Source organism: Parambassis ranga, chromosome 2 (genome assembly GCF_900634625.1).
Source record: "Parambassis ranga chromosome 2, fParRan2.1, whole genome shotgun sequence".
NCBI classification, from domain to species: domain Eukaryota; kingdom Metazoa; phylum Chordata; class Actinopteri; family Ambassidae; genus Parambassis; species Parambassis ranga.
This window is the reverse complement of record NC_041023.1, coordinates 17,538,503-17,561,101: the sequence shown is the minus strand read 5'-3', so window position 1 is coordinate 17,561,101 and position 22,599 is coordinate 17,538,503. Positions and strand designations below refer to the sequence as shown.

At 40.2% G+C, this 22,599-nt stretch overlaps 2 protein-coding genes across 4 annotated transcripts; one reads left to right on the top strand and one right to left on the bottom strand.

Annotated features, from left to right (window-relative positions):
- Nucleotides 1-2,391: 2,391 nt before the first annotated feature.
- Nucleotides 2,392-10,501, bottom strand: matcap2 (microtubule associated tyrosine carboxypeptidase 2). The gene is made up of 8 exons (XM_028399114.1): nt 10,401-10,501; nt 10,236-10,299; nt 8,561-9,219; nt 6,815-6,958; nt 5,658-5,790; nt 5,243-5,548; nt 5,051-5,148; nt 2,392-3,677 (listed from the first exon to the last, which is right to left on the bottom strand). Exons 2-8 carry the CDS (start codon nt 10,258-10,260, stop codon nt 3,519-3,521), a joined length of 1,524 nt encoding a protein of 507 aa, XP_028254915.1. The 5' UTR covers nt 10,261-10,299; nt 10,401-10,501; the 3' UTR covers nt 2,392-3,518.
- Nucleotides 10,502-11,447: 946 nt separating this feature from the next.
- On the top strand, nt 11,448-21,146 carry anln (anillin, actin binding protein). Of its 3 annotated transcripts, none has more exons than XM_028400481.1 (24): nt 11,448-11,598; nt 13,114-13,264; nt 13,356-13,802; nt 13,965-14,251; nt 14,344-14,695; nt 14,884-15,086; nt 15,180-15,287; nt 15,364-15,475; nt 16,184-16,506; nt 16,596-16,744; nt 16,831-16,972; nt 17,059-17,194; nt 17,304-17,486; nt 17,577-17,703; nt 17,798-17,846; nt 18,048-18,101; nt 18,442-18,474; nt 18,557-18,575; nt 18,860-18,972; nt 19,181-19,234; nt 19,454-19,540; nt 19,626-19,733; nt 19,871-20,043; nt 20,130-21,146. In XM_028400481.1, the coding sequence occupies exons 1-24, from the start codon at nt 11,581-11,583 to the stop codon at nt 20,224-20,226; spliced, it is 3,525 nt and encodes a 1,174-aa protein (XP_028256282.1). In that variant the 5' UTR covers nt 11,448-11,580; the 3' UTR covers nt 20,227-21,146. The 3 variants fall into 3 exon arrangements, with proteins under 3 accessions (XP_028256282.1, XP_028256281.1, XP_028256283.1); XM_028400480.1 differs by having other exon boundaries at nt 14,341-14,695; XM_028400482.1 differs by lacking the exon at nt 19,181-19,234 and having other exon boundaries at nt 14,341-14,695.
- The last annotated feature ends 1,453 nt before the right edge of the window (nt 21,147-22,599 follow it).

Here is a 22,599-nt window from a genome sequence, read left to right as displayed (position 1 = left end):
ACTAGTAGCATGTTCAAAAGTCAAAAGTCTAAAAAAGCTATAATGTTAACATTGTCTGTGTTACCTTGCTAACATTTGCAAAGTAGAATTAAACAATGGATTCTAATAATGCATCATCTTAAAGGGATACAAACGAAACAGAGTAGTGATTGCTTCTGTCAGAGGTTTTCACAATGGTAAATCAATATGTTAGAATTAATTATGTCAACTGTAACATATACTGTCAAAGGAAGATCAAGAAGGTTAACATGTTGCGCACAAGCTATCTTAGCTACAGCTAGCTTACTGAAAGCACTGACCACTGGTCTTTTTACATTGGTAATTGGTAATGCTTACATCCACTGGTAGATATTTATGATAAAGTAATTTCTGATTCTGATTCTGATACTACTGCTCATTATCCAATACCTATATCACAGCTCCAGGAGCCCCCTAGTGGGAAAACGGGGCATTTACTCTGATATTCTGCGTTGTATTTTCCACGTTAAATATGGGAAAATATGACCATTCTTCAAGTCTATGTATGGGTCAGCGGCACAGCTTTGAATGGTCTGAAGTCTGCTAAGTTAGTCAGTGTCCTCGTGTACTCAGTCATGGCAGCGACAAGTTTTTATGAGTGCATATGAGTGCATATGTTTTGTATTTTTGTGTCCGGTTCTTATTAAGCATGAGCCTGAGCATGGGATTTTACAGTATCTTTATTATGTCCTGCTCATGCAAATCCCTTATCAGGACATTTGAGAAGACTGCATACAAATGATGATACTGTTGTGATTGTTAATGAATAAGCAGTTGCCATGATGTGCATGTAATGTCAGTTAGAATGAGAGGATGACACACTAATGTTCTGTCTTAAATATGTTAACCCATAGTTGGTAGCTTTTCTTTTGTAGTTTGGACTTTGTGCTACAATTTACTTACCCACTGTCCTCTACACATAGTAAGGATGTGCTATATGAATTAGCTGACAAATAAGCCTGTGTTGGACAACATTGCTCAAAGATATGTAGCATTTTATGAACACTGTTTATGTGAGCAAGAGGATCAAAGTGCTACCTAGCCAAGATGTCCACCATTGATTGCAAAAAGTGTCCCATCTTTTTACACTTTTGGCTGTTATATTATCTGGGTAGGTGGTCCTGAGATTGTTTACATGGACGGTACATTAGTTCAATCTGATAAACTTCAAAAGCAGGCTGGGTGCCACAAAATGCACAAACACACAAGATGGACAACTGAACTAAAATATACACAGTGAACTAATTATGAAACCATGCACAGGTAAAAGTAATGAGGTCCGTGCAGACAATCAAAACAGGAGGGAAACACAGCACAAAGGGAGGAAGCAAAAACTTCAGAATAAAACAGGAAGTAGCCAGATGGAAAGACATGGCACACACATATACACAAACAAAGGGGGAGACACACAAACAGAAGAGGAAACACAATAGTGACCATAACAGATGTGAAGGGGGAAGTCATGTATGCTTTTGCACGTTTTCCTCCTTCACAAACGCTAAGTGTTAGCGCCATCTAGTGGAGAAATGGTTACTCTCCACTTTCATTACTTTGCCGGTCTCGGTTTCTGATTATCCTGCAGTTTCCATTCTGCTGCCCTCTGTGCACATTGTTTTCCTTATGCAGAAGTGTGTGTCTGACACCCATCGTGTGGCATGTCACTGCTTGTAGCTGTCTCAGCTCACTGACCCCTCACTGGTTTCCAGTTTCCCAGTGAAACCAGATGCTGATGAATGAGAGGTTTGACACCTCTGGACAGGGTTTGGAGAGGCCAGTAGTGTGTTCTGATGGATTTGGTTACTGTGGCCGCTCAGATTGTGGGTCAGCGTGTTCCGACTGCTCATTCATCTCTGACATGATAATAACCAATGTTCTGTTAATATTAAAAGATTTAATAACTAAGAAAATCCCTTAATTTCAAAGGTCTACCCATTGAAGCTAAAAACAAAAGTTGTTGCAGATATTCTTAATTCCTATTTCCTTAGCAGTTGTTGTTTCGAATAATTTTCATAAAGTTAAGTCACCCAGTGGCAACCTTGTTGCAGGGATAGTATTTTTCATTTCCTGGGTCTGTATTTTTAACCCTCTAGTCACCAAATTAAATAATAGACCTACTTATCATCTTTAGAATGCAAACATTGTGTTCTTCTGTGCGATAACATTTGCAAACATCACAGATAATTCATTTTTGTGATGCCAACTAAAGCTACTAGCCATAGTAACATCTCATTATTGCATAAATAAATAAATAAATAAATAAATATTGTGCAAATTCTCCGGGATTTCATCCATCCATTTCTTGAAACATTTATCCTGTACTATGCAGTCACAATTAATGTCTTAGAATTAAAATAAATAAAGCACACAGCCACCTTTTAAGGGAGTCTGATTTATTTAAAGATCATCTTCTCGAATGAATATCACAAAAGATCATCAAATAGAAACACTGTGGTATTAAAGTGTACCATTTAAGGGATTCGTGAGGAGGCTGTATCGGGTTATTCCTGATATCATCAACTACACAAAAACGAAATATTACAGAAAAAAAAATCACAAGGCATTTGGATCGTTTCATCTGAAGAAACAACACATTACAGTAACTGCTCATATAAGTGCGGTTACAAAGGTAGATCAAAGGTAACAAAGTGCAAACAGGTCCAACGGGGCTTCAAGTCAGTGCACTTGGACCACTGGGGAACAATCCTTTTCTAATGTGTTACAAATGACTTTTCACACTGCAGCAGCTAATCAGTGCAAAACAATGCTGACAGGCTCAGCTGTAATTAGCAGGCCTGTAGTGTCGGTTCATCTCTCCTCACCGCGCTTTTCTCATACTTCTGTCAGAGCCGTTTTAATGTCTAAAGTCAAAACCCTAATTGGTACTAGAGCAATCAAAAGTGCAACAATATTTTCATATTCACTAGATAGCCATAGAATACTGGAAGTAAGTACACTTAGAGTAACGGTGCATGAGAAAAATAGTTCTATTTTTTAAATTTTCACCTAAAGTAGTAATTGTTCTTATACATGCATGAGTCCACAACATTTAGCATTCTTGAAAGGCATTGGGTAAAAGGACATCTAGTCTGTTGCTTAGCTTGCTAAAACAAGAACGATAGACGTATCCTATTTCAAATACGTGTATAAGCTTTAATCTTGACGGGGGACCTATAGGAAATTTCTTTCTGAGCTAAGAGCTGCCATCAAATCTCAAACCGAAGCGAGTTACTGAAATAGTTTTGGCACACAATTGTGCTAAAAATGTAATACACAATTTTTCTGTAGCTAAGCTCAATGTTTTGCATTGATATCCAGGTATTGGCACAGTTTTTTTCAATTTACCCCAAACACAACACACTAAAGTGATTTTATTTTTTTTATTTTATTTGCATGCAGTACCACACATGTCACACACCCTTGCTAGCATGCGGTGTTTTAATGCATGCAGGCCATAGCTGGCAGTGGTGTGGTGACAGGTTTTTTATTCAGGACTCAGGGGATTAGATGATGGTTTTGAGCTCCTCGTCGGTCAAACAGTTGACAGCCATGATTTTGGTCAGCTGCTCTGCATACCTGGCCTGGTCCTGCATGAAGTGTGGGATGCGGACATTCTCCATCTGAGCCATGGGTTTTAGGCGGTCCACGTCTTCGTATGACACCTGCAGTCATAAAAAGGACAGAAGAGAGTTATTTGCGCTAAATTTGATGATTCCTGTGATTAGGATTACAAAAGGATTCTGTGAAAATAAAAGAATAAAATAAACTCATATTCAAACTTCTTCAAACATCTTACATCACACGTACCACCATGTATCTTTGCAGAGCAGGAGGGAGCACCGTTTAATCATTCAGCTCCATGAAGCAGAAGAACATGGTGCGTTCCCTCATCACAGTTATATAAGTTTTATTCAGCTTAGCTCCTTACTCATTTTTCACTTTCTCACTCACTCACAATGCAGTCTAACCTCTATTACATGTGACTGAATGTCACAAATGCAGCCGCTCTGCTGTTACTGTCCACTAAAGTTGAAGCAGCAGCAGAGCTGGGACACCACATGACAGTATGACAGCACCATTTGTCACTGTAAAAAGTAGCTTTTGTGTGAAAAATAGCTTCCTAGTATGCAAAGTAAAGACGTCTTTCACGTTGTGAAAGGTGCCTGGTTGTGGATCATTTGGGGTTTTGGAGATATCAGTATAACTGGCCGTTTCAGGTTGACAGGTTGGTTGTATTTCAGTGAGCTTGAGGTGGTGATCTAAGCAAGTGAAGTGTTACCTTTACAGAGTGTGCTTAGCATAGCTGAAAAATGCACAAGGACCTCCAATACAAATGCATACTCCTTTGCTGAAAGCAGCTTCTTACAGTAGATTGGACATTGGGGATTTTCATGCACAATAAAGGAGCAGTGAAGTGATTCCTCCAGAAAAACATGGGTGCATTGTTCACATTTGAATCAAAACCCTTTATACGATGCTCATTTAAAAAAAAAACAGCAACTTTTCAGCTTTGTGGTGCAGTCGGCTCCTTTGCATTATTTCCTGTTTTATTTTGAAGTCGTCTTGTCTTCCCCTTCCTAGTGCGCTCCCTCCTGCTCCTGGTGATTACCTGCTCCTCCCTAATGTGTCTCACCTGTGCCTCATTGTCTCTTCCTTCCCTCTGTTTATCATCACGTGCATCTTCCCCTCACTCTGTGCCAGTTTGTCTTGTGATGTGTTCAAAGCTTTATCAGCCTTCTCAGCTCTTGTTTTGCCATAGATCTCTGTGTATGACCTTAGCGTGTGTTTTTTTGGATTACTCTTGTGCTTGAGCCTTGTGTGTTATTGATAGCTACTGTGTTAGACTTTAGACCGTTTTGACCTGCCTCTGCTCAACCCTTTTTGTGCCTTCGCTTGCTGCCAGTCTACCTGTGTTCAGACCTTCTCTGTAATAAAGACTCTGCCTCTGCCAACATCACAGCAAGTCTAATGAAACTGCTTAATTCCAGGTTACAGAACAATTAACCACACTAAAAACACCACAGAGATGGCCTACCTTTCCAAGAGCCATGAGCAGAGGGAAGTTGATCTTGTCTCTGTATCTCAGAATCTTCAAGATGCCATCCAAGTAGACCTGGTCTTTACTGAAGCACCCTGTAATGGCGACAAGTCATATTTTTTTTAAATTTCGATTTTGATTTAAACCACCAGATTTCAATATGCAGATAAGGCCTACTAAGACAGTGACCTGGCTTTGCTGTGTCAGTCTGGCCTCTCTTAGCTCTAACGCAGTAATCCCAGCGAGTGTTGGGATCCTGTACAAAGCGTCCCAGGTTTTGGAACAGCTGAGAGAAGGACATGTGGCTGGCTTGGTAGACAGTGTAGTAGAGCAAGGCGGCGCGCCACAGTGTGGGATCTTTCCTAAACAGGACACTGTGAATGCTGGCCAGACCCTCCTCTGTGGGATTGAGAGGCTTGAGGTTGTGCTTCTTTCTGGCTAAGGTGCTGTTCCATGGCTGGTGGCAGTTGTTGATACCTCGGAAATAATGTGTACCTGTTGGACAGAAGTGCTTCACAGTCAAAATGTAATGGTTTCTGTGAACCATTTATCTGGCTCCCGCACATTAAGAGATAAACAATATGTGAAAGCTTCTAATACCCACCAATCTCATGCCTCAGCATGCCTTCCAGCCAGTGCTCCCTGGCGGTGGAGACGTTAATGGTCAGTGTAGGTCTGCTATTCACCACTGTCATGGAGGCTCGAGACAGGAGGTCATCTGTCACCTGCACTACTACCTATTAAGACAACACACACAGAATCATAACAACAGATGGAATTATCCTTTTGCAGCATGATTAAGACATCAGTGCTACAAATATTATTTTTGAGAACATGCGTTTGGTTGTTTGACACAGTCCCAAAAGAGCTAGGTCATAGGATTGAGTGGCTGTTGTTTCCATTAGCTTGCATTGGAGAGGACAAGTTTCTGGATCCCATGAGTTAAATACAACAATAATAGTGTAGCTCTGCAGTGAGAGTCATCGACCTGTTGTTAATGTAGTATTGATTGTTCATACTTCTGATTATGTAACATCCAATATGGCTGGCAAGGAATCAAGAACACTGCATGGTAACAATATCTCTTGTAGGCTGCTTATGTGTGCAACCACGAGATTTTGGCTTACTGGGATACACAGAAACACTTGGAAATAATATCCATAGTATTTGTATACTCTTTTTTTTATTGAACAATAATAGAAGTAAAAGCCAATATATATGATTTGAGGGACATTGATATTTTGTTTAGAAACCTTGCTGATATTAATACATCATATTAAATTTTTGATATAGGCAGGCTACACACTTGACTGTTTCAACTTTTAACCCATTAGAGTGAGCAGACCAGCATGCTTTAGCAAACATATGCTACATAGCAACAAACATTAAAGTGATCAAATATTATTATAGTATAAATGTCGCCAAGAAACTCATCTTCAAGCACAGAAACGTTCATCCAAGAGTAAATGGGAATATGTCAGCATTACACAAGGTGTGTGTATATGTTCAGTGAAACATTATTAAGTTGGTGATGTAACATGCATTTGTTTGGTTACATAAACAGCTCCACACAAGTAAAGTGCAGGACGACTCCAGTGCAGGATGGCTCCCTGGAGCGCATTCAGTTATGCTTTGTGCCGCTCTATAATGACAATGTGCAAATCCGCCATGACACACGCTGCAGAGAGCAGCCCTCGCATGATCCAAGCTGAAGCATCTTGTAAAATAAAACATCAAATTAATTTTTTTTTGTCCTCTTACTTCCCCCATGCAGCCTTCCTTCTCCATGTATTTCCTGATGTTCTGCCAGATGCGACTCTTGGTGAGGAGGCTGCCACCGGTGACCTGCTCAAACTTCTCATAGCTGCCATATCTCTGCAGTGCAAGCTCCATGATGTTTACTGCCTGCAAAAAAAATTCACAATGGTAAGCTGCAACCATCGTTGTCACTGGCTTAGGACTTTGCAATGGTAATATGGAACCAGTGGCACAGCTTTGTTTCTGTTGTTGTCCGTCATACGTCCTTATTGCAATAAATAAGACCTCTTGTAGATCAAAACCTCTAAATAACTTTCCACTATCCTATTCTGGCAGTAGCTCAAAACTGCAGTTTCTCAAATGACCACTGGAGGATGTCTTCAAAGGAAGTCAATCCCCATAGACCTTCATGTTAAAAATAACATTTCCAACTTTGCAGCAGAAATAAACAGGTTTACAACCTGATAAATACATAAATCACTTCTATACTTTTACTATTGACTGGGGGGGTCAATAGTACAATTAACATAATACCTTACTACTAGACTGTTTATTTTTTTTACTGCAGCTATGCTGTGTGATGTGACATTAAATGATAAACAGAAGTCTTTTGTTGCAGTTTAACTCCATGAATGCATACTCTTATTGGCTCTATTCAGTTTTGCCATAAATATAATCACAGTAAGATTGAAGTGGAAATCCGCTTTCAAAGAGGTGTAAACACAGGGAATGAAATGTGACAAACTAGGACAGACTTGAGGAAAAAAACATGAGCATCCTCTGGAGGATTATCTTACTGCATTTCCTGCTCTCACTCACTTTTTCCTTGTCTTACTATGTGAGTGCTAGTGTTTCTAAAACATCCTGCAATAGAACACCACAGTGCTGTGATCCTGTTCACTTGTAATATGTCTGACTTCAATTCTTGTCACTTTGCAGGACATCTTGTTCTGAAGTGATTCTTATACAGCTTCAGACATTAAGTCAAATTGCAGATGATCAAACTAATGCCAAAGAAAGCCTTTTGTGAATTTGTTTGCTTTCACTTTAACAACACACTCATGCTTTCTCAGCTCTAAACTGCCCTGACACTAAACCGATTTGGCAGCAAGTCTTTGTGATCACAGCATCCACCCTGAGTTACGGCATGTGGCATGAAGTTGCCTGCTCAGCACTGAGGCTCATGCACTGGGGGACGTTGTTGTAGTTGTGATGAATGACCTGTCACTAGCTCTGAGCAAAACTTTTGCACCGGCGTGGACTGCTTGTACTTTGCATGCAAGCGAGCATGTCTGAGCTGGGAAGTAATTATTTCCACATCACCAGATAAAGAAATATAGATCATCCAGGGTTTAGTTTTAAGATGTAGGACATTTTTTTGTTGTTTGTTGTGTTGAACATCAAGTGCGAGGTCAAGTCTAATGTTGAGACTGCAGGCTCTGGATGAATATCCGGCAATGTCACCCATATGTCTCTGGAGGGGTTTTGAAACTCAGTGTGGGTGGCTCTGGCCTTTGCCATCTTGTGTACAATTTAATTAGGTTTTTAAGCCTTTATTCTGCCTCATATTTTAATATTTGCCACAAAAATTAAAAACATCAACCTTCTAAGTTGAGATAAGGTACATAGGTTGGTAGGTAAGGCTATAATTTGTTTTTTTTAAGTTGCTAAGAATAAGTTTAGAATCTAATTAGCTGCTTGCAATAGATATATCATATAATGTCATAAATCAATCAATGATTGACTTACCTGTGCGAGGAAGCGATCCGAGGCACTGTTATGCCGTTCCAGGACAAGTGGAGAAACTGGGTTGCTGTACTCAAACTGTGGATTGTAGTTGTAGTCAGACTTAAAGAACTTGGCCTTCTCTTTCTCAACATTTAACGGCTTGATGGCCGCAAGGATGCAGAGCTTCTTGGAATTTTCCACCTCCCGTGTGATTGCTGCCTTGTGCAAAGAAGGAAGTTTGGTGCGGGAAGAGTTGGAGACGCACGTCTTCCTGAGCTGCGGAAGCGCACGAGGGGTTAGGCCAATAGTGCTGCCCACGACTGCCATGTTGCGCACTGGCTTCAATAGGTTGGCGTTGCTGCCTGAGAGGGCACAATTCCTACGATCTACTGTAGAAAACATCTTCTTCTGGGCCATGCCAGGCCGGTTTCTCTTACTGAACGTGGTACCACATTTTACTGATGTCTTTGGCCTCTTGTGGGGGCACTGCTTTTGGCTCTTCTTCTCATTCTCCTCAGCATGCAGCAGGGTGTTGTGGCTGTTGGAACCAGGGCTGAAGAGGTCTTTAAGGACACTGGAGGAAATCTTTTCCAAGTACACTTGGCTTGGACTCACAGGCTTATCAGCAGAGTTTAAGATGTACTTTTTGGACATTTCTACCTCTGGCCAGTGGAGTCTTTCTGAAAGAAGAAAGAGCTTTCTTCAGAATCACTGTCACATGCAGCAGGCCTTTTTATAGATCACTAGATAGACTAATCCTCTTACCAAGGCGGGGTTAAATTAGATGGACACTGATGTCGAAGTGAAACACAAGGCAATAAATATATGAACATCCTGACTTGCAATAACTGTGATTGTTGTTACATATTTAGATTTATTTTTATAGCTTTTTCTTCACAATGGAGCCAACTCAAATGCACTTAATTGAACATTTCTTGCACTGCTGTTATGTCAGCAGTCCGTAGCTATGCATCATTCCCTTTCATGAGTCAGTATCCGGCTTTCACAAAGAGAAATTATTCTCATCATGTCTCCTGAGACAGGAGTCAGTGTAAAAAGCTATACAGTTTCCAGCATGGTGACCTGGACATCATCCCACAAAGAGCAGAGGCTGTGTTCAGACAGCAGCGCTAAAGCAGAATCCACAGACTAATGACCTCAGCTGGACCAGGAAATAGCGCTGACTGATTGGCTCGCTCAGACACCAAATCAAAGGCTATTACCTAACACTTTAGATGAGTTTCCCATCAGCATCAATTCACAATGACAATGTGGGCAATTATTGATTTAGCTGGTGATTTCTGGATGTTTAACAAATATAAGATAACATCAGATATACAAGTACATTGCCACAAATAGAAATAATCAGTGCTCAAACATTTCCACATCAATCATGACCTCATCCATTATCATAATCATAACAATCAAAGCATATATTTAGCATTGATTTAGCAAAATGATTTAGCATCATATATCTGCTTGTCACGGTGTCATTTGCAGGATACAGTAATCACCACTTAAAAAAACACAATTTGAAGTCATAATGATGTAAAAGCAACTTCCTCGTAATAATCACTTAATTAGTTACTTAATTATTAACAGGAGCTCATATTTTCTCATAAAAAGGTTCAACATTGCTATTATTATTTTATAGTATTATTATTCCTAATGTGTTATAAGCCAAATATAACATTACCTGTAACTTTTATGGACTCCAGCATTTTCTGTAAAGCAAAAACGCCACGGTGCTTGCTTGCAACCTAGCGAAAAGAGACAGCGAATGTTGTTCAAAGAGAAAGCTGTCGAGAAAAGTGAGACATTGTCTTCGAATTTAAATTAAAATATCTTCTTAAAGGCTTACAGCGGGGCTGACATTAGACGACAAATCAGTCGAACTGAGACTGAGCCGCAGCTGTCTGTGGTACTGGCTCTGCAGTCACTGCTCTGTTTCCTTGGTTTCGTCGCCAACGACGCACACACAAGAGGCTCATGGGAAATGAAGTCCCTTTGAAGTACAGTTTGCTCAAACTCTCTATATGACGTCATCAGTTTGGTTCTACACGTCTTGAGATTTGTAAAAATGATAAATAATTGTCACAATTTGATTGTAGCTTCTGTGAACTGATTACATCTGTTAGCAAAATAGATTAAGATTAAGAAACCTTTATTAGTCCCACAATGGGGAAATTGCATTTTTGCAACGGCATACAGACAGCAAGGGATAAGTTAAGAAAAAAGTTATATACATTATAAAATAGACTACAATAATAAATATAAAGCAGCAGTATGCTTGTGTATTGAGTTCAATTATAAATCATTCTTCTTACTTTAATTCTTTATCTGGACCCATAGATTTGGATTTTTGTGTAATTATACTAGTAAGAGGAAAGATGTGAATTTATGTATGGATCAATAAACAATTTAACGCTGGTGCTACATTACATAACCAACAGTAAAAGGCTACAAGGAATCACTGACATTTGTTTTAGATGACTTGCTTAATGCCTCGTCAAAAAATTAAAGCAACACGATCATGTGATCTATATTTAGCCTACTTCCAAGTGCATAAATTATATTTTTCTGCATTCTGCGGCTGCAGTTATGAATACAGCCCTGTTTATTCTAACCTAATTCTTGGCATCAGAGCAACATATGTTTTAACCGTTCATTTTTAGCATTTGCATACACAGATGACTGATTCATATTAAAATGTGCAGTGATGAAGTGTTGTGAATTGTGGTTTGTAGTCGGGTGTCATGTGGCACATTTGCTGGCTGTGATTGGTTGAACAAACGCAAAGTTCTTCTCGTCAATCCTGATTGGTTCTCTCGCGATATGGTCTCGGGTTGGAGTCTGCGCAGAAGGCGCAGCGCTGAAATTCAAATTTGAACAGTTGTTTTGTGCAGAGAAGAGGAGTGGTGAAGAAAGAGGCTGCGAGTCGTTCAGCTCGTATTCCCACCTGTTTGTGTACACACAGAGGTGTACAAGACGTTTTTAATTTTTGTTTATATACTGCATGAGTTAGTTCAAACCGTCCAAAAATGGATCCATTTACTGAGGTGAGTCGACAAGCTAACTTTAATTACTAGCTAACGTGTTGAAGTTGCTGCGTCAACGTCCCTGCTATTGCTAACGTTATATATTTTTACGGAAGTATTAGAGGTGACACAAGACCGCATCTGCTTTATTTAGCGTCAACTTATTTTTTCCCTAAGTTGACGTTGACACACACAAATGTAACGTTATTGTAATATGGTCGATGTAAACATGCCACGTGTCGTTCCTTTGTCAGTCAGCAAACGCAAATTGAGATTAAAATCTGTATCTAGTTGGTACTTACCCTACAGACACCATCATAGTTGTCTTGACATTTGTCTAATAGGAAAGTGGTTAAGTCATACTGACTAGTTCTTATACACTTTATTTTACCTGTTTTATGTGTTTAAATAACGTAAAAAGCACTGCAGTTCATAAATTGTAGTGTTAGTCACATGGAATAACGTTGTTTCTATTTATAGTAATGGTATGTGGCAGCTCTGGAAACTGTCCAACATCTGTGCTTGATTGATTGATCCCTATTTTCTTGATACATCAATTCTGCTGTTTAGGGATCAAAATAGTAATGAATCTGGATAAACATCTGATAACGGTTCTTTGCAAACAAATAAACTGGCTGCTGTATTTCAAATCCAGGCTCCACAAGCAGGAGTGGCTCATTCCTGAGGAATGCTGTTAAATGTGACCTCAAGTTTTCCACACTGCCTGGAGAAATTGCGCAGGCGGTGTGGCACAGCTGCAGGAATGTGTTTGGGCTTGCACAGTAAAAGTGCAGCACAGTAAATCAGATTGTGTGTGAGGCAGGGGGAAGAAATGTCACATGAAGAAAGAAGGAAGGAAGGAGAGCAAGCCAACAGAGGCCCTTTTTTATCTCTGGTGAAGACACTATTGTTTGCCTTGGGCTGTTAGGTTGCTTGTCAAAGTCACCCACGTAGAGCGTGGCAGTATGCTGATTACATTAATCTGTAACAACCACAGACTCTTTCAAGTCATATAGCCAAATGGGTATAATTAAAAAGGGAAAGTAAGGAGCTGCATGGTCAAAACATATGTACAGTAGAGAGTGTAAAATGTTAAAAAAAAGAGGTCTTCTGCCCAGATTGTGAATGCCAGTTCATTGGATTGTTGTTTCATGCAACCACCACCCTGATTTGATTGTGCAAAAGCGGTCGGGAACAAAGTGTCTGGCTATTTAACAAGTGCTTTTAAAGAACTCCATTTATGCTTACTTGTTGTTTAGGTGCAGCTTGGAGATGCTACACATTTTTACCACGTTTTACATACATGTACATAAGATGAAATTAAATACTTCTAAAGTGATATGACATAACTGAAGCTTTTGTTCTGTAGTAGTTGCTGGTAAATTATGTAATTAATAAAGTTCATGAAGTGCAAACCAATAGAATTATAGTTATAGCATAATCCACTACAGCAATGTTAAACTTGTCACTTTTGTGCAACACACTTAATAATGTGACATATTAAGACAATCATGTTACTTGTGTGCGTCAAACTAGAAACTGTTGGAGCGGACCCGGGCGCGCAGAGAAAACCTGCAGAAGAAAATGGCAGAGAGGCCAAATGCAGCGAACAGACAGATGGTCAAAAGGCCCAGAGAGCCACTAGCTGACACCAACAGTGTGATCACTGACTCCGTCATAGATAAAGGTACTCTTTGACTACATTTGTTAAATTGCAATCCTGTTAGTTTGGACACTTGCATTTCAACTGCTTATACTTCTCCATCTCTTTCTCCCAGTTCCACAGGTGACTTCAAAGCCCTCGCCCTCAAAGCGCAGGTGCTCTGGGGAAAATGCCCAGCCTGCAGCTGGCAGCGAGGAGAACCTGGAGCCAGGGATGTCACAAGCTGGAGCTCATATGCATCCAGATCCCCTCACAGACAAGAAACCTCCAGTGATCCCCACCAGTATTCGGCCTTCCTCATCCCTGGAGAAGACTTCAGGGCTTCAGACCCGGCCTGTCGTGCAGTCTCAGCCAGGACAGCTGAAAACTGTACAGCCAGAGCTAGAGAAGATGGCTATCACCCCTACTGGCGATCTGCCGAGCAGCAGAGAAACACAGTTGGTACCAACTGGTTCGGCTATACAAAGAAATACGGAAGGCCTGGTGGATGATCAAACTCCATCTGCTGCTGGCATGAAATCACGACTGCAGAGGCTGGCAGAGCAGAGGAAGTGTTGGGATGGTAATAGCAGGCATTTATTTATGTGTGGTGTAAGATGGTGATGATGCTATTTTTGGATTGATCAGATTTTTGGATATAATTTTAGGCCAAGGGTGTAACAACTGTCTAACAGTCTGTTATTTAGTTTGTCCATATTCTCATGTTCTGTGTTGTCATTTTCAGGCACTTATGATGCAGTTCAGGACAGTACTCCTCTGCCCTTGTTAAAAATTCAAGCTGATGTCCCACCAGCTCCTGTCCCCACTGTCTCCAACGATACGCCAGTAGGAAGGAGAGGCAGATTTGCTAATCTGGCTGCCACAATTGGATCCTGGGAAGATGACCTAAGCCATGCTAACATCCCCAAAGAGAAGCCTGCTACTGCCTCTGTCCCCAAATTTTCAGTACCTTCCAGAACTGCTGCCACCAGTTCCACTGTAAACAGCAAGCCCATACCCAGCTCTGATCAGGTAGGTTTACCTGGTGTCATATTCTCTTTCAACATGCCTCCACTTGTGTTTTTTTAATATGCTTTCTCACTGTTTGTATGTGTTTTCAGCAGGCTGTGTATTCTCCAGTAAAATCTAGCCAGGTGGTTTTTCCAACCCCCCAGAAAGCTGATATTCCCACTTCCAAACCTGCGTTTCAGTCAGCCACCTGTCCTCAGAAGGGCTCAAGTGAGAGGGTGACCACCCCCTCTAGTCCTCAGAAGAGCTCCATCCAGAGATCCGCCTGCTCTTCAAGTCCTCAAAAGGCAAACTTATCCACATCAGTGCCTCCAAGCCCTCTTAAAAATCAGGGCATCTCCAGAGGTCACAACCTCACTTCCAGCCCCCAAAAGCCAGAGCTTCGTGCCAAGCCCACCATTGCTGGCCCATCAGTCCCCCAGGAAAAAGCGATTGCTGGAACTCCTGGTGAGCTATTTGACATCATTAGTAATTGACTTAGTTTGGCGTATACACTTTTTGTCCATCAGTCAGTTATATATTTCTGCACAACCTGCAGATTTGTAACCCTCCTTTACACAAGCCAGTGCCTGGTACACATTCAGTATTTTTTACAGTTATGATAGAATATAATACAGAATATTTTTTCATAACAGGTGTGAAGTCTTTCCTGGAGCGGTTTGGAGAGAGGTGCCACGAACGCAACAACCAGAACTCCCCAGCTGGAGCCACCACACAGGCTAAAACTCCTTCTGTAACTCCATCAGTCACACCAAACACCCGACTGGTACAAGAGAGACTCAGAGTCGCCCAGGCTGCAAGCACAACCACAGCTGAACTTGCTCAAAGACAGAAGTTGGTAGGTAACATTTGCCAGTGTGTGTGCGTGACTTCTTTCGCTGATTTGATCATTCCAAAAGCAAGCTGACTTTAATAATCTCCATCTTTTCAGGAGCGTGAGGCTGAGCTTGCTCAGATCCGCAGTCGCTTCCAGAAGGGAAACAATATGTGCAAAAACAAAGAAGAACAAGCAGAAACCAAGACAAGCACAGGGAATAAGGTTAGCCACACGAAATTAGGTTTTGCAAGTTAGCTATCATCAACCAGTGTGTATTTAACAAATGTTTGCTTTTTAGGAACAGCTTGATAAGCCAGTGAAGAGTGAACTTGTCTCATGTGAGCAGCAAGATGAACCAGCAGCACTGTCAAATGAGAGTGCAGATACACCCATCAAGTGCCCTCCACCAGGTACTTATATATAATTGTAGCATTAAGTGATTATTCACCAACAATGGCTTAGCTTAATTTGCCCCTTTGCACAATGAAATAAAGGCATTGAGACTGAATGCTATGGAGCCAGGAATAACTAAAAAAGAACACAAATTAAGTAATATAGGTATCTTTTAATAGTGTCAAAGGTGTTCATAAGGTTAAAATGCAGTCTCCACCATTTGATTTACCATAGCTCAATCCTTTGGTTCATTGAATCTGCTGTGGCCTTTTACATAATGCATCTTCAACGGCTTGATAAGACATTCAGATCAGCCTGTCAATAATGACAGCATAACCTTTTGTACTCGATATATACATTTGGATCTTCTAAATCAAAAGGCACACACATATGCAGGGCTGTGATGGAAACCGGTGATGGTAAAGTGGTAAAAAAGAGTAATGTTTTCCAGAGCTCCACCACCACCACTAAAGAATAATGTCACTTTTTCTTCTGGAATTACAGTGAGTTGTTTCCTGAAATGACCACTAGATGGAGCTAATATCTATAATTTGAAACATTCGAACAGGTTTTAACTTCTAGTAGTAGTGTCAGCACTACAGTGTTAAGCACATTCATGCATCTTCCTTGAAGTTAATTACATTTAAAGTAAACTCAGTTTGCAATAGATACATGTATTGCCCACACTTATCTAACATGGGAAAATCTACTATGTCAAATTGCAGGTCATGGGTTGCTGGTGTCCCCTCCAGCATCCACTTCCAGCCCACTGAGGGTTGTCACCAACAGTGTGGATGAGGTGACTAACGAAACTCCAGAGGAGGAGAAAGAAGAACAGGAAGTGGTAAAAGAAGTAGAGATGAATGTGGACCAGTCCATCAACTCTGCAGTCATCAATGAGTTGTTTGATGGAGTCCTGGAGCAGAGCGAAGATCAGGATGAAGATGACGAGGAGGAAGATCCTTTGAATATCTCCTCCATGTCCCTCCTAACTCCACTGGCAGAGACTGTGGCTGCAGTGGTGAAGAGTCCAGAGAGAAGAATGATGGTGGGCACTCTCATAATCTGAATAATCTTTTTATGTAAATACAGCAAATAACAGCTTAACAATAAAATTCTCTTATTGTCTTTATCCAGACGTCAACTCCAGCCAGCTCATTCATTGTGAAGAACAACACTCCAGACAATGTTTCCAAACCAAACAAGTTCCAGAGAACTAACATGATTCGGGCCGCCTCCTCAGAAAGTCTTGAAGCTTCAGATGAAGACCACAAACTGCCTTATAGGTAGAAGTGTGCTGATTGGATTGGAGTTGTGTGTTTCACCTATTGTATGAATGTGAGTTATAATGCAAGTCTGTTTTGTGTATTAGTATCGATGCATACCGGTCGACTAGGGTGAAGGAGACTGAGAGACCCAGTGTGAAACAGGTTATTGTGAGGAAAGAGGATGTTTCTCACAGAGCAGAGGAGCCCAGAGGATCCAGCGCCTTCAGTATCAAACAAAAGATGAAGGTAATGAATTAAAACATTTCACAGAAGAACATTGTGTTTAAATAAAGCTTCACCCCTGTCATTAAACTACCCCTTTGTTTCTGTAGATTCTAGCTAATGACATGAACCTACAGCAGACGGTTATTCACCAGGCCAGCCAGGCTCTTAACTGCTGCACAGACGAGGAGCATGGTAAAGGATCCCAGGTGGAGGCTGAGGCGGAGAGGCTGCTGCTGGTGGCAAGTGAGTCCATCCAGTGTTTACAAGTTATCTAGCATTATTAGATTTGATTTTCAGCATCTCCTAGTGGCAGGATCAATCTCTTGATTTTCTTCTGTTCTTATGTCTCCAGCGGAAAGGAGGGTAGCATTGAAGGCAGAGCTGGATCGCCTGAAAGGAGACCCGGCAGGACAAAAAAAGACCCCAGCACCCCCAGAACCTGCTGGCCTGTCTGCCTCCAAAGGCGCCATTACTCTGCAGGAGATACGTCTGCCCTTAAAGGCTGACTTTGTTTGCTCAACTGCCAACAAACCAGGTACACTCAAAATTTCTATAATAACAGTATAACAATTTAAATATCAACCAACCAGTTTTTCAGCATGTGTCCTTGTTTTTCTTATTTCAGAGTCAACAAAACATTCCTTCTTCATCATGATTCGTGCTGGACCAGAGAACACTGTGGCCACTCCATTAGCCAGCACTCACCGTGGCCTGAGCGGAGACACCCTCACCTTTCCTACAAAGTTCACTTTGTAAGACACTTGCTCATACAAACAAACATATTTGACCACTGATGTCTGTTAGTTAATTTTATTCCAATTAAATAACCAACGACTTCACTTTTAGGTCTGATGCCTCAAGTAACTTTGAAATTGATATAGAGGTCTACTGTTTGGTAAGTAAAAGCATGTTTGAGTGAACTTAAATTACTGTTAGTATTGGATCTCATATCCTTTGGTAGCAGTTTAATAGTTATCTAACTTAGTGTTGCAAATTTCTTGGAGCCTTTTTGTGTTTTGTAATTCCAGCATCTTTGGACTTGTGCACACAGCACAGTTTTGACAAACCACTGACTTGTATTCATGATTTTGTTCAGGTGCAGAAACGCGAGGTGTGCAGTGACAAGAAGAAAAAACCAAGCAAGTCAAAGGTAAAGCTGCACTCCTTCAGCCATTACAGAATATTTAACACATTTTTAGTCTGCTGGAATGTGCTTTAATGCTAAAGCTGTGTGTGCATCCAGATAATCTGGAGACAGGTTCATGAAGCCCACGATTTGTGTATGTCGGTATGAAAAGTTTCTGTATCAGCTCCTACTTCCTGGTGTGTGTGTGCGTGCACTGTGGTGGCAAACTTTAAATGGCATCGCCACTGTACACAACTCTGGGTGGTTTTAGTCCTGACTGGTTAGCTGGCAATGGACTTGTCTGTATTGATGTTGTCATTCAGTGTGTATTAAAAAAAATATGTGTTTATTTTTATCTTTCCAGGCCATAACCCCAAAGAGATTTCTTGCTATCACTGTAAGTATTAAACAAAAAACAACAAACAAAAGAATCAACAAATGCAAATGTCATTAATTTGTTCTTTTATTTTCTCTTACAGAAAAGTGCACAGACACCAGGTATGTGGAACTATAACATCAGTCTAAAGGAAATTGTTGTTTAGTCGTTTTTTTTTCTATTGATGAGGCACTGGTATGTTACTGCTCTATGGAGCTGTGACTCCCTGCAATCACTGATCCCTATTGTTGGTGTACAGTAAACGTCTTTGTTAAGTCAATACAAAATACTACAAAAACTGTACTAGACAATCTCCATCCTTTAGCAGAGACTGCCTCAATAGTATTCACAGCCTGAGTTGTTACTTTAAGTCTCATTTGTTTTTTTCCAATCTGTCTCTCTGTAGTTGTGGCCAGCCCAGGAGGTCCCAACGCTGTTCGCACCAGTAACTTTGTTCTGGTTGGATCACACAAGCTCACTCTGTCCTCTGTTGGGAAAAACAAATTTCCTCTTGAGAAGGTATATATGCCATTATAGTCACTTTATTACTTTCTCCTCTCTTATTCTACATTCACACGTTTATATGTGGCTTACCTCTGTGTGAGTTTACACTCTGTGCCAGTAATTGTGCTTACTTGTATTTGTGTATATGTCTGTGTACAGGCTTTACAGAGACTGCAGTAACTCTGTTTGCTCTCATTCACCTGCCTTGGTATCTTTCTTTTAGATCAAATATGAAGGAAGTGAAAGGGAACTACTCAGTGACATGTTTCATTACAAGGTTACTACTTGCCTATTGTTGGTTTCTCTTGTTCTGTTTGTGTGTGGGATTGGGTGTAAGACACTGTAACAGAATCTCCTAACACTAACATTAACTTTCTTATTAGGTAATGTATTTAAAGTGTTATCTCTGCCTGTAACCAACCACATTAACCAGCCTTGCATTGTAACCTGTTTGGTGCTTTTATTAAATTTTTAATTCACCATTTTGCACTTCAAGGTGCCTTTCTTGTGCCCACTTGAAGGCCACGTCTACCTCAAGATGCAGTGTGAAGTGGGCTCAAAGGTAGAGGAGAAGGGCTTCCTGGTGAGTGCAGTACATCATCACACAGATGACCTTTGGCTCAGACAGATCTTTATACTGCATCTGAACACTTTGTTTAAACCTCCAGACAATGTTTGAGGATGTCAGTGGATTTGGAGCTTGGCACAGAAGATGGTGTGTGCTGTCTGGATACTACATCTCCTACTGGACCTACCCAGACGATGAGAAGCGAAAGGTAACCATTTATGATGGTCAAGGTTAGGATAGTTGTCTATTTGCTGCTCCCATAAAGGATCAAACCAACGTGCACTTGGTCTACTCCATTAATTCACAAATCCTGACAGTTCTGACAGTTTCCCCTCCTTCTATCAGAACCCCATCGGTCGCATCAACCTGGCTAACTGCACCAGTAAAAAAGTGGAACCAGCCAACAGAGAGTTCTGCGCTAGACCCAACACATTTGAGCTGATTACAGTTAGACCACAAAGAGAGGACGACAGAGAGACACTGGTCAGCCAGTGCCACAACACCATGTGTGTCACCAAGTAAGTCCACACCATGCATACACTCACAAAGGTCTGTTAAAAGGTTTCTCTGCGAATTAACCTACACCACTTGATGTTCTGCACAGAAACTGGCTGAGTGCCGACACCAAGGACGAGAGGAACCTCTGGATGAAGAAACTAAACCAGATTCTGGTGGATCTGCGTATGTGGCAACCAATGTAATCCCAGCCAGCCTTTCATGCAATTACTAAGTGCAATATGACAATTGTTTGATATTTTTACTTGTGGTGAGTAATCCGACCTATAGATTATAGATCAGAGGAGGTAAATAAAGCCATACATTTGAGACATTTCACTTAAGTATTTGTGCAGGACTTTTGGGGTTTGGCACTGTATGTTATCCATTTCCTGTCCAAGATTTTTGGGTGTTTTTTATGTCAATGCCAATATTTAGTGTGAGCGACACACATGATGCATGGCTTTAAATCATTCAGTTTACAGTGCTGAATCCATATAAATGCTATTGAGATTGCATACTGAAGCACCACAGTTTTATATTTTATTGTGCATGTGACACTGAACAGTACTGATACTTTATATTAGCTTCAAATGTTAAGCCATGCACAGTTTTTGATACATTTTATACAGCAGATTTGTTGCGTTTGGTAAGTTTTATTAATGTTTATGTAAACATGGATCACTACAGGTAAAGCCTGTGACATCTGTACGAAGTCTGACCAACACTAATCTGATACTGCTGTGTGAAAATTATTTATTTCCTCATGAGACAATGTGGACACAAACAGGACAAACTGCTGTAAACAAATGAGAAAATCGGTAGACCACATTTTTAGTGTTGTGTACAGAGTGTAACAGACTTTACCCAGATCCTGTAGGTGTTGGTAAAAGTGTGGATAAAAGATGGCGCTTTTTTTTTCACTGTGATAATGAATACAAACAGAGGATCTCTTTTCTGCATACATTTTCTTTCAATAAGGGTGAGCAACATCCGACACACATAATTCCCATGTCAATAAATAACCCGCTTTGACTAAAATGGCAAACATACATACAGTTCCCTTTGTTTTCATTTTATTGAGATGTAACATTAAATGAAATCTAGACTGGTTTTTAAAGCTGAACTGTGATGTCTTAATCTGTGTTAGGATAGTTTCTCACTGTCTAATGTTTAATCTGTGGAAAGAACTGCTGGTTGAAAAAGGTGCCCTTTAGCTAGAAAATCAACATTAAGACACAGTCCAGCTAGTTTTCTAGTGTTGTATAAGAAGAGACTATATTGATCCTGTAAGGGAAATTAGGTCGTTACAGCAGCAAACAAGACAAGAGACGGTGCACGATGTTCCTACAAAGTGAAATATAATGTGGACTATCGCATGGAAAAGTAACAAACAAATATTTACTATGGTGGAAGTATTACGCTGCTGGTAGTGCTTGATATTATTGTTAGTATGTGCAAAATGATTATTAAAATAAGTAGATTATGTTAAAATATGTGAATATACAAGATTTAAGTCTGGAGAACAAGTAAAGAATAAATACAGTCACTGGTCGACATTAGGGTTCTTAATAGCTAACTAGTAAAGGCTGCACTTCTTGCCCTCATTAGTAAACTAATAGACATTTTGGGTTTAGTGACTGTTTCTAAGTTTATTATGGACAAAAAACTTGTGCTTGTTTTGGGCTTGTTAACTGGTGTGTATTATGGACCTCCATTAGTAAATGAATCAAAAATTTAGTCCTATAAATAGAGGAAAATGGCCTCTGATATCAAGGTTATGTAATTAATTTGGATTCTAAATTTAAGTTGGTCATATTTAATTACACTGTGTATGCAAGACTTCCAGTTTGTTCCAACTAATCTTAACGATGTCCATTATATTAAGCGTACTGTATTGTGCAGCCACCGCTGACATCTGTGTATAACCATCTATCAAATGGAGGTGTGTGTGACAGCCAGTGCCAACAAAACAAGCTGCAGATTGTTATATGTCAGTGTCAATCCAATTCTTCGTCTGAAGTTACACATACTTAAAAAAATAAATAAATAAATAAAATGAAATCTCATACTTTTGAAATACCATGGCAGGGGCACCAATAGAACATTAATCAGCTGTTGCTGTTAATAAAATGTTAATGCTAGATGTGAATAAGGAAAATAAATATATATTCTCTACACATTTTATGTGTATAGAAATTAAAAAATAAGGTTACAAACTGTGAATAAGACAATTTACACAGTCAAGTTTTGATTGCATGGTATCATGCAATTTTTGTGTAAAATATTTTTTGTTTTTTTCAATTTAATAATATATTTCTCTGGTATATATTTACCTGTGTCTTTAGTTTCCTGTTTTATTTTGAAAGTCTAGTTTCCTCGTGTATCTCTGTCTGGGATTCTTCCTCTTGTTTTCCCTCCTCAGGCCCCGCCCTAATTGTTTCCACCTGTGTCTCGTCACTGTGTGCTTCCCCTGGGTGAGTTTTTTGTTTGCTTGTTTTTCCTTCTGGTTTCTGTTCAGTTCGGTTTAAATCTTTTTTTGTACTGTTTTATCATTCAGATGTAGGGTTTTTTTTGTT

What these genes read in the sequence shown, in the direction of transcription:
- matcap2 (XM_028399114.1), bottom strand. Translation starts at nt 10,260, where the DNA reads ATGCTGGAGTCCATAAAAGTTACAG. An exon ending in CGGATCGCTTCCTCGCACAG is followed by an intron (nt 6,959 to 8,560) that starts GTAAGTCAATCA and finishes TTTTTTTTGCAG; the next exon opens with GCAGTAAACATCATGGAGCT. An exon ending in GACTGACACAGCAAAGCCAG is followed by an intron (nt 5,149 to 5,242) that starts GTCACTGTCTTA and finishes TCGCCATTACAG; the next exon opens with GGTGCTTCAGTAAAGACCAG.
- anln (XM_028400480.1), top strand. An exon ending in TTGCTCAAAGACAGAAGTTG is followed by an intron (nt 15,087 to 15,179) that starts GTAGGTAACATT and finishes CCATCTTTTCAG; the next exon opens with GAGCGTGAGGCTGAGCTTGC. An exon ending in GAGGCTGCTGCTGGTGGCAA is followed by an intron (nt 17,195 to 17,303) that starts GTGAGTCCATCC and finishes TTATGTCTCCAG; the next exon opens with CGGAAAGGAGGGTAGCATTG.